An 11,548-nucleotide genomic window follows, 5' to 3' on the forward strand; every position below is an offset into this window, starting at 1 on the left:
CAATAACACTTGTTAATATATATTAGATGAATTTTACGCTTTAAAGTCGATTCAACTTTATGAATCGACGACATTCCACGGTGTTGAATCGACGACATTCCACGGATGTAGAGTTTAATGCCCAAAACCTATCGCAATAATCATATTTGCTCAAATTAAAATCGTGCATAGTCAACTTCCTCAAATCCATCAAGATGCCATATTATATAAAATTTGTCCATAAATAGGCTCATATCATCCAACCCATTTATAATTGACGCTCAACAAAAGTTTCGTGCAACTTGATTATCGTTGCGATGAGTTCAATTGTATGAACGCCACTCCAACTGTTTATTGAAAAACATCAACAAAAAACTATTATTTTGTGGCTCTCCCTTTTTGCCCGCACGACTTTTCAAGAGGCATCTCATGGCAAATAAAAAATTAATGAGAATTAACCTATTAGAATATTATTTTACCCCAAGTGTTGGTAAGCTTCAGGAAACAACTATGAAAATAAACCAAACTCCCAGACACAAGAAATAGCAACAGAAACGTGCGAAGTATATTTAATCCCATGAAAGTTTCCTTGAAAGATTCAATTCGTTAAGATTCCATGTAGGGATAACATTCCGACACTTCGAACAACATATGGGAGTAAGTCACCTCCCTACCTTACTTCATTATGGGAAACCAAAAAAATATCAAGTAATTCCTCAACACAGGTCAGACCATAATCTAACCTCCAAAACCCCATCCAAGTCATCGTATCTCGGAGGTAACACAGAGCAAAAGACCATCCACATTCCCTAAGTTTCGGGACAAAGATTCTCCTTTCTTCTCCCCCCCTTTCACTGAAGAGGTTGATAGTGTGATGCATTAATCTTCGAGCTCGATAATCTTAACCACGGAAGCATCTCCAACTTTCTGGCAAACCACGACGCGATCGTGTGACTTTATAACCCCGGATGCCTTTCCATGATCGAGAGCAACCTTCAGAACGGATTCATTTGTCGCGCTTGTGGATTCCGCCTGCAAAGAAGTTAAAAGGCATTTCCTCCATAAGAGAAGATGGCGGAAAAACAAGAAAACAAGAACATGCACTACTTTGCTTTTCTCCATCCAATCAATTGCCTAATAATCAGGCTATGACAGAGTAATAAGAGCAATAACTAAAAGATAAAAGCAGGCCAAGGTTCAAATAAGGAGCAAGTGAAAATGCGAAAATAATCAGTTGAAAGATTAAAGTTCGATAGGAAAAATACAAGCAAATACGAAACTTCAAAATGACAATTACCATAAGAAAAGACACTCAACCACAGAAATACACGAGGGCCAAGTTAACTAACTTCCTTAAGTCACTAAAAACAGGAGCGAGAAGAACTAAGATGAACAAACAGACAAAAATTAACGAGGTTTGCACTTTCTCCTGGAGCTACCCATGAACACAAACATATAAGCTCCCTCAATTATCCCATATGCATCGGGACAGGAAGATTATCACATCTAGTTGAACCCATTGTCAGGATAAAAAAGCAAGCTAAGTTGAGAGGAAGTTGGAGGAAACGCAAAACTTACAATATTGATCTTTCCTTTTTGCTTGTAAGCTTCATGTTAAATATGCGTAGCATATAAGATACATCATCAGATACAATTGTTTACAAAATCTCAGGACAAATCACCTAAAGTGTAGGATTCTAGCCTCACCCAGTGGAAGGACATAGAATCAGTGTAGTAGTGTACTTTGCATGTTTTTAGCCAGATTTATAGGGAATGTATATTACAATGTATCCATCTTGGCATATTAATCCTCCTTCTACAAAATAATCAAAGAAGGCAAGTTGAACAACCAAATATAACTTTCTTGCTTGGAAATTGTATTTGCTAGTGTCAACCGTCTGGAGGTTCACTCAAGTCTTCCTTACAGTTCCTTACAATGCTATCTGCCACTCTCCCATGAGGCAATTATAAGATACATCCAACTATGTTACTTAAAGATGAAGTTTGAGTTCTTTTCTTCAGTTTTGTATACATGTGCAGGAAGTTGCAGGGTTTTCCATCAAGACCAGGATTATATATGTAAATATCCCTCAATGCTGAAGTCAAAACAGGGCTGGCATCTTTTGTTTCCAACATTGTCAGCTAGATGAACTTTACAAGCATGCTCTCAGAAATGAAGTAACAAGGAGGAAGAAACATCAGTTACAGATTACAGAACGGAAACAAATGCACTAAAATGGGTGCAAATACTTCACTGAATGTAAACAAATGCACTAAAATGCAACAAAAGAACCAAAAGATAGAGATTATAGAACTCACAGGGTGCCGAGGATCAGCAAGCATGGGGAAGAGACCTCTCACTATGAGTGATTGCCTTGCCTGCAAATTGTACTTAAACAAGTTCATTAATAAAGCAAATAAATAAAGAGAATATATAAACAAAAACTTCAACTGTTAGAGGAAAAAAAAACTAGAAGGACAAGAAGAGTACACTGCCACCATTATCAGACTGCTCATAAGTTTTCACAAGCTATTCCACAGGTTCTTTTATTTGGCAATAGACCAATGCATAATCAATTGAGGTATTGATACAAAGACATCTTTCGCGTTTAGCTTATGCCACCAGTATTGGTTAAGTGAAAGAAAGGGCACTTGTAGTTCCACGCATCTGATGCATTACTCAGGTAATCAAGGATGCATTTGATTTGGCATCCTCTCCATCATGTATGATTTGTTCCCTCATTTTGCATCTCATAACCTAATATTTTCATCAATTTCTCTACAAATTTCCATCCCTCCTTTTTCTCTCATTTACCAAACATAACGGTAGAATTTGGAACTATGTCGATAATCAGTGTAGCCTACTAACGTGTCTCTGGATAAACTTTTACTTTTTACTTAATCTCTTGTGGCACATGCACTGGGCTGTTTTTAACCCGAAACAATAACATATAAATGTTGATACATAGACTCATATTTAATTTGGACTTATGCTTAATGCTAAACAAACAAGATCCAAATCTTCAGCAATGGCAGCTAAACATAGAAGAGCATCTGCTGCTACTGTTATCACTCCAAAATAGTAATTTGATTCAGATAATAGTAAGGAAAAGTGTGTATATCCTATGCAAAGCAAGGCAGCTTCTAAGGTGATCAACCATCAGGACATCGATTATCCGCTTAAGTAGAAAGATTAGCCGTAAGTTTGCTTTCTTACAAGAGGTAAACAGAAAAGCATGCAGACAACACACGTGGTCGACCAAACATGTTTGTGTGAAACACCGATGTCTATTTTGTTTCTTCAACCACGTATTTAGTTTGCATGTTCTATTTCTCATTCTTTTGTCCTTCCCCCAGCAACCTCCTCCTCCTCCCCTCCCTCCCCCCAACAAAGTGCCCAAGTTGACAGATTGGGGGTGGAGAGAGGAGGCGAAGCAGATTCATTTTCCTTCTCTCCATATATGCTGCCACATCTTCCATCAGGCGGTACCTCCTCATCAAACAAGGGTTAATACTCCTACTGACAGAAAATGGAGAGATTGGATACATCTTTCTGTAGTTGCATATCATGACACCGAACAGTGTATCTAGCAGCCTGTGCCTTAGAGCTTTAAGTACATATGTACAAAATAAAACATAAGGAATCACATTATACGTTTGTCACTAATTAACATACCCATGCTGTGTGCAAGATTATTGAAAAGTAATGCTTGAAATGTAAAATGTAGGTTTTTTCAGTCAGCAAGTAATTGGATGTATGAATATAAAAATGAACACATTATCATAACTGAAAAATAACCAAGTATTTAATAGTTAAAGAATATCAGCTGGAGAATGTCACTGAAGTATATAGGGGAAGAAATTCCATATGATGCAAGGTAAAAAAGGACAAACTGCAAACAGCTGCTATGGACCCACATACCTTCCTGAATGAACTATAACCTGCATTTCTTCCTTTTATTTTTCTCCTATATGTCTCTACTATTTAGGTCAATGAAAAGTAACTAACAAGACAACCATGACAGTAAAAAGACCATAAAGAAAGGAAGAGCAAAAGCATACCTCAAATGCACCAGTGAAGCTCCACTTCAATTGGTTTGTCTTCAGACGAGGTATGACAACTGATAATACGGGCATTGTCGGCCTGTACTTAGCTATCAGCCTGCAATTTCATGGAGATATAAGGGCATGTGATTGTTCAGTCATGGAACTAGATTTAGCTCTGAAAATGTGGCTAAAGGTCCATTCATACGCCAACAATTATAGAACAACCAGGAAAAATGAAGTAATCTACTGATGAAGGGATGAGATGATTGACAGAAGGGTACCTTGCAGCCCTTCCAGAAGAAGTAAAACATATAATAATAGATGCCTTCACCTTGATTGCTGCTCGTACCTGAGAAAAATGAAGATGATCTAGTCACAATTATTCCACGAGAAAGTGGGGAGCATATCCTACAAGCATGTATCAGAAAATGAGGAAAGCAGAAACCAATAGAGCATACCGCAGATGAAGCAATAGATTCCAGATGGGTCATTGGTTCTCCAACATACTTGACAGTCCTCTTGAAATAGAGATCTTGATTGAACACCTTCTCAGCCTATTTTATTTGAGGTCACAACCCCAGTTACTTTGTATATTATGAGGAATATATCAAGAACAAATCAGAAATAATACAATGGCTTTAACTTCCAAACTCGCACCAACCAAGGACCGAGAATCATCTCACTACGACAATGTCCCCCAAACCAAGAAAAAGGATCTTAATAGAGCAATATTTCAAAATCATTCTGGCATTGGGAGGTGTGAGTTGGGACAGTCTACAGGTAAAGGTCGAATCAGGTTGAGGCAGACTTATGATAAGCAAACTATTTGATTTGTTTTGGTTTTGATTTCAACAAGCACAAAGGCTGATTCCTTCATAAGAAAGTTTAACGTGAGACAAAATTAAACCAAATACCTAATATTGATACCTACACTTGCATTCCATTATTCCATTGATTTGTGAAAGTAAACCAAAAACTTCAAACTGCTCAACTATTCACTCTGTAACAACCAAGGCAAATATCTGGAAGCACTGTTGCAGTTCATTGTTGAGAACAGACAATTAGCAATAAAAGCGTGCTTAAACATCTAACAAATCCCCCCACGCAACCCACCAAAAAAAAGAACCTATGTGCCCAACAGCTACAATCTATGTGCCAAACAGCTACAAAATATTCCCATCCTGTAGTGAAGTGTCACTATAGACTCAAACGGAGAAAATCACAGACAGCCCAGTCATTCTAAGAACCCATCTCTCCAAATAAGTTCATTGCGCATGGGAGGAAGTAACTTTTTGAGGCACAAGACATTCAGAAACTACCAATACAGTATGAGTGCAATGCAAGTAGCATGGTAATCTTGTATGAACAAGATGTACTTAAAAGAAGATGACCTACCTCAGAACAAATTCTACCAACAGTTGATATAGTCTCTACAGGATATAATCCACGCAAGGTTTCAGCACCAAGAAGAATTGCATCAGTCCCTGCAAGCACGTTAAATACTTGGAGTATCAGAATAGTCAGAAAGAAGAAAGAGCATGAATACTTCCATTATTGCCTCAAGGAGATAGAGGATAAATAGCAGTCTTCTACAATTCTTCATGGTTAATGAACTATCTACGCACCATCCAATACAGCATTAGCAACATCAGTCGCTTCAGCACGAGTAGGCCTCAGGTTATCTGTCATACTGTCCACAACACGAGTAACTACTGCAGGCTTCCCAGCCATGTTGCATTTGTAAACAGCAGCTTTTTGAAATAAAAACACCTAGAACAGTAAGAGAATTGATTAGCAATGAGAATCACCGAGGTCTATCAAGGAAAATATCCTAACGAAAAGGTAAACAGAGAAGTAGACAGATCTTGTGTAGGAAGGAAAGAGAGAATTTCCTAGTAGCAGTGCCTTCACAAACAAGCTCCACAGAATCTAGACAGCAACACATCATACAGAGCAGCATGAGATGACAAACATGAAAGACTATATGATCATAAAAATTCACCATGATTATAAGTCTAAATTTGGAACCTTGAGATATTTGAGACAACTATTTCCAAGTATCAATTTTATAGCTCTCTATGTCATTGCATAAAATAAAATACACATTACATAACACAGTCAAGATTGATCACAGTCGGAACAAGAAACGAAACATAATTTCATTTCGAGGATCTACAAATCTTTGTGCACCCAAAGATCCATTCTTCACATGATAAGATCATTTTTACCATAGACAAGTATATCAGCATTCGCATGCTAGATTAAGAATGAGGTTACTGAATTATCTAAGCATATCATCTTGCACATATAAGGAGAAACTGGCAATTAATATGTGTAAGCAGCTTAAGTAGCACTTAATTAAGACTAGAAACTCACAAATCATCTCAAGCATGTCTTACCTTCTCAGGTGGAAGATCAATACCCAAATTTCCACGAGAAAGAATGATGCCATCAGCTTCTTGCAGGATTTCATCGAAATGATTCAAACCCTAGACAGGAGAAATAGATAGTAAATAAATGCTCAATTTTCCAACAAACTATGACCCTTCTCTTACAATGCACTCACTTCTACATTCTCTATCTTTGCAAAAATCTGAGTCTGACTGAGATCACCCGATTTGGAAAGAAATTCACGTGCCTGCATCATTATAAAGAAAATCCTGTTGCTACAATATTTGCCAGAACTGCTAGAAACATTGTGATTTAAGTAGTAAAACTCATTGTCAAAAAATGCAGGGAGACAATAACATTTTTCCCTTACATGGCGGACGTCTTCAGCATGCCTGGTGTACGACAGTGAGAGGAAGTCAATTTTATTTTGTACTCCCCATGTGCTTATAACCTGAATTTAAAAAGATAGTTTCCAGGTTAAACAATAAAGAGCAGCACAAAGAAAGCTAACTATCCAACCTAGGGCCAAGGACGATGTTGGACTATGATTTAGAGCCAACACACTTAGTGAAAGACTTGCTTTGTTGTCATTATTGTTATAACTGTATCATGTGTAGAATCTAAAGCAACATACCTCCTTGTCCGTATCAGAAAGTGTAGGCAGCTCTATACGAATTTGAGAACCATGCAAGGTAAATAGTGATCCAGCTAGTGTAGCGGAGTTCTTTATCACACAAACCACATCATCTCCTTTTACTTCGGACACCTGCCCACAAGTAGTCAAACATATTGGTCATGACACTCAAGTTAAAACACAAGAGATAGGTTAAAAAAAATCACCACTATAAAATTGCTAAAATAAATTTTTTGATATTTCCTACCTCCAACCATACAGAAGTGGTTTCACTTCCAGTGAACAAGTACTGACCAATGAAAATGGTGTCTCCCTTCTTCACTGCCTGCAATAGACAAAGCAAAGCATTGGTTTTTTCAGACTGACGAAAATATAAAGAGTCATCCAAATTTAAAAGACAACCCAATGAATATGTATAGGCATGTAACAGAGTAAAATAACCATGAAGATGTGAGCTCACGTCCAGAATAGTCCTGGCATACTTTAGTGTCTCTCACGTATCAGAACATTTTCAAAAAGTCACCAAGCAAACCACCCTCCCACCCCCAAAAGTTATCCGTTCACACGCATATATTTGCCAGATACTGAACATTGGTTCAAGAAGTATCTGTGACAACATATGCCAATGACACAAGGTTATCTAAAATAAAACAATTATTGGATTTAGAGGGAGGGACGAATTAATTATTTCTTGATCAACACAAAGCTGACTAAACAAAACTCGTGCAACATGTAAAGAAACGACAAGACCCTGCGCTTGATAATTTCTCATAAGAGTTTGCTATCAGCAACATCAAATCCTATCAAGAAGGCACTTTTTAAAGAAGTAGTGACCCAGGATCTTCTTTCATGTAATTAGCATCACATCGGATGAATTCAAACTCAAAAGACAAACTGAAAGACTTTTCATATACAGTAGAATATCAACAATACGTCCAAACTGCTCACACAAGAGTACATTCAACAAACAAAGCAAAACTGGAATGTCTAGCAATATGACAACAGGGTCAAAATTAAATTACTACCTTTGACAATCCATCAAAATTAATAGGCAATAGCTCTGAAGAGGCCTCATTTCCTTGGTCAGGTGTCAAAACAACAACAGCATCGGCCTGCAGTGAGATGGACTTTTCACTTTTGTTAACCACCTGCAACTCAGGTCCGACTGTATCCAGCATAACCTGATGAAAAACACAACGAGGATAAATTCGAAACTCATCCATTATTCTCAAACTCATTAAAGACAGATATCAAAAAAGAAGAGTAAGACTATGTTTGGAAGTGTGGTAAAAATGGAATATTTTGATGATTGAGAAACTTTTATAAGAAGGAAGTGGAGAAAAAAATTCAAAACTTGGGGTATTTTCTTTTCTTTTTTCTTCCCTCTTGATTTGCCAGACATAGCACAAGTGAAACTGTGAATGCACAAACACAAGAAGAATCGCTAGCTCACGGATGTAACCCTCCACTGAGTACTAACAGTAACACCGACAGATATCAAAGAGCACTGAATCAGCATTGTCCGCCAAAAAAGGGGGAAAAAAGAGACCGCCTGCACATCCTCTGTAATTTACTTTGAAATGTCCCATCAAAAGGGCATCTTTTTCGCCTACTAATTACAAATTTAGCGTATAAATAAAGAGATGAAAGCCGGCAACACAAACTAACCCAACAAAACATTCTGCCAGCGTCTCAACCTTAAAGGTGCCATCTTTTCAAAATTAAAAACACAAGAGTCACCATGAGGAACTTACAGCGCAAAGCTTCTTGGTACTCTTGATGGCGGCCTTCAAATTCTCCAAAGTCTCCTGGTGGTACTCGGGATTCCCCCAAGAGAAGTCCAATCGAGCCACTATTCCAAATCAAAAGACGCTATCATAAACTCTTCTAGCCCACGAGCTAGAGAATCAATACCCTAGTCCCCGCTACGAAATAAACAGAGACCATCCAACTCTGAGCACCAAAACTCAAAATTCTAACCAATTACCGGACATTCCAGCCTTGAGACAACCGGAGAGGACCTCAACCGATCGGGACTTGGGACCAAGAGTCCCCACGATCTTCGTCATGGCAGGAAAAAAGCTCTACGCATAAAAAACAAGACAAAAACCCAAAGGGGCCATCAAAATCGAAGCGAGGGCTGAAAGGGCAGCGTAACCACAGCGCAGATCCAATGAGTGGATAAAGCGAAGAACAGGAATCAATCCAGAAAGAGAAGAAGCAGAGAGAGAACTCACGGCCTTGGATGGCTCGAGGATGGACGCCATCCGAATAGGCTCTTCGAGAAGCAGGTGATTGGAATGCATCTTGCTCGACCGCCGGAGATTCGACGAGCGCGGTGGAGAGGGAGAGGGAGAGGGAGAGGAAGAGGGAGAGAGGTGTCCTTCGATCAAAGTTTGGCGTGAATCGACCGAAGGAGACGCTGGCTGTGTTTTGCCTTTTGGCCCCTCAGTCGACACTTTTGACCTTATACTTATACACAGAAATTTAATAAAATAAAAAATAAAATAAAATGTCGGAGAGAGAGAGAGAGAGAATATGCTGTCTGGTGGTGAAGACTATATATGGCGAGGGACAACCTTCGATCAACATGGCAATTGCGAGTTCGAACCGTATCGTAGACCAAGAAGAAGATGAAGAAGCAACAGATTCAAATTATTCCTCCGCAAGTGAAAAAAGATTGATTCGCATTCTTAGTGAGACCACGACGACCACGACGACCACGATTCTTCATTTTCCTGGCTGGAAATGAATTAAGAGCTGGTGATGTAATTAAGAGCCGGTAATGTAAGTCCACAAATTGTTCATGACAGTTGGAAGCCGTAGCATTGACCACGAGTTCTCTGACCCTAAGCTTTCGATTGGTTTGATCGTGAGCCGATTCACATAGAAAATGACGAGAAGCAATTGCTCGAGCAATCACCCTCTTCATCTAATGTTATTGCAATTCTTCAATTGTCCGATTTATTTGTGACCTACTAATGGGGGTTGCGTGTCTTATTAGCCCCAAAATTATCTATTTGGGCAAGCAAAAAGATCCCATGACATTCGTTTCTGTGCTCTTTTGCTTATTGAATTTCTGTGGCGAGTCATGTTGATCGGTATACGATGAATAGATATCACATCGAATTTTTTGATAAAGGGAAATCACCCATGGTATTCAAATGGACAATTTTAAAAGTTATTCACTCAAGTAATAAAAAAAAAGGTATTACATACAAGTGAGAGCCGGAATGTTAAGGCGCTTGTGATGTTATATTATCACCTAAGAATATATATAGTTTTCGAATTCACATCAAAAGATTGCATTACATTATGAATATGGAAAAACATCTTGGTACAAAATTGTAGCATCGTTCTTTTCTTTATTACAATTGTGAATCCACATCAGTTATAATTTGCATAATAAGTACACACTCTTTTTTTGGTCCAAAAGTACACACTCTAATAACAAAGAAAACTTACCAAAAAAGTTATAAAATTATTGTAAGGCGGCCAATTCAGTTATAAACCTATCAATTTTGCTCATTTAATCATAAACATTTTGACGATTTACCAATGTTATCCTTCCTGGTTAATTCGGCCATAAATCGTTATCGTGAATGTCGGCCGTCTTACGTTGTACGGCCCGGTGACTTGGACAATTCTTTTAATTTCTTTTTAAAGAAATTCGTATTTTTTTTCCTTCCTTCAATGTCCAGGCCACCATAGGAAAAGGTCTTCGCACCCTCGCCAAGATTGGCGAATGAACTAATTAAGATATTATATGAACAAATCTAATAAGAAGTGATTCTTTACAATGTATTCGGTGCGCTTCATAGCATTTTCAATTTTCCTCACCACATTGGAAAATTTCCGATCAACCAAGTCTCATTTTATTTGGTGTTTGTGTGCACATTCTATAATTTTTTGAGCTCCAATCAACCTAGTTGAAAAATTTCCAGTCGCTCGACTACAATCAAAACTATGAAAGAGCTCGAGCTCCATCATTATAAAAGCTCATACGATGTCGCATTCTTTAGGACAATCGAGACTTTTTTAACTAATAGAAACTTAGTCACAAATAAAACAGAAACTCAATTAGGCTAGCGAACCTATTAAAATAAGAATCTTCGAACTCGAGCTTGGTCAACTCGAGATACGCGAGCTCAGCTGGAAATCGAAGAAGCCCATCATCTCGAGCATATGTAGCTTCTAGAACATTCTCTTGTTGATGTAGCAAATTAAACTGTTAAAATAAAATAAAAAATTCCGCGTGGAAAGGTGATTGCGGGGTAGGTCGCGGCCGCCGCTTTGTTAGCCGGGCACGGCTTTTTGGTTAGGAGAAGGGGCGTGCGACGTCGCATCATTTTTGTTTTTTTTTTACTTTGACTAGACAAAAAAAGGAATATTAAAAAAAAAAAAAAAGACAAGAGAGAGCGAGAGCGCGCACGTGATGCGACGGCGACTCTTGAGGACCGCGACAGGTTGGAAAGACGGACACGAACGTGGTAACAT

General features: G+C 38.3%; 1 protein-coding gene across 2 annotated transcripts; it reads right to left on the reverse strand.

Moving 5' to 3' along the window:
- Positions 1-515: 515 nt before the first annotated feature.
- LOC115743564 (pyruvate kinase 1, cytosolic) lies at positions 516-9,510 on the reverse strand. Of its 2 annotated transcripts, none has more exons than XM_048282199.1 (16): positions 9,289-9,510; positions 9,039-9,135; positions 8,806-8,903; positions 8,077-8,232; positions 7,299-7,376; positions 7,052-7,183; positions 6,788-6,868; positions 6,593-6,664; positions 6,426-6,515; positions 5,652-5,796; positions 5,422-5,510; positions 4,485-4,580; positions 4,308-4,375; positions 4,042-4,141; positions 2,299-2,370; positions 516-1,011 (listed from the first exon to the last, which is right to left on the reverse strand). In XM_048282199.1, the coding sequence occupies exons 1-16, from the start codon at positions 9,355-9,357 to the stop codon at positions 859-861; spliced, it is 1,596 nt and encodes a 531-aa protein (XP_048138156.1). In that variant the 5' UTR covers positions 9,358-9,510; the 3' UTR covers positions 516-858. The 2 variants fall into 2 exon arrangements, with proteins under 2 accessions (XP_048138156.1, XP_030534264.1); XM_030678404.2 differs by having other exon boundaries at positions 2,299-2,358; positions 9,289-9,509.
- Between the last annotated feature and the right edge of the window lie 2,038 nt (positions 9,511-11,548).

This window comes from Rhodamnia argentea, chromosome 7, assembly GCF_020921035.1.
Source record: "Rhodamnia argentea isolate NSW1041297 chromosome 7, ASM2092103v1, whole genome shotgun sequence".
NCBI classification, from domain to species: domain Eukaryota; kingdom Viridiplantae; phylum Streptophyta; class Magnoliopsida; order Myrtales; family Myrtaceae; genus Rhodamnia; species Rhodamnia argentea.

Bases quoted from the DNA above. Each gene is read 5' to 3' on its own strand.
- LOC115743564 (XM_048282199.1), bottom strand. From the start codon at position 9,357: ATGCATTCCAATCACCTGCTTCTCGAAGAGCCTATTCGGATGGCGTCC. The intron at 6,869-7,051 runs GTATGTTGCTTT...TTTTAAATTCAG, and splicing joins TTTCTGATACGGACAAGGAG to GTTATAAGCACATGGGGAGT. The intron at 2,371-4,041 runs GTATGCTTTTGC...AACTTGTTTAAG, and splicing joins GCTTCACTGGTGCATTTGAG to TACAATTTGCAGGCAAGGCA.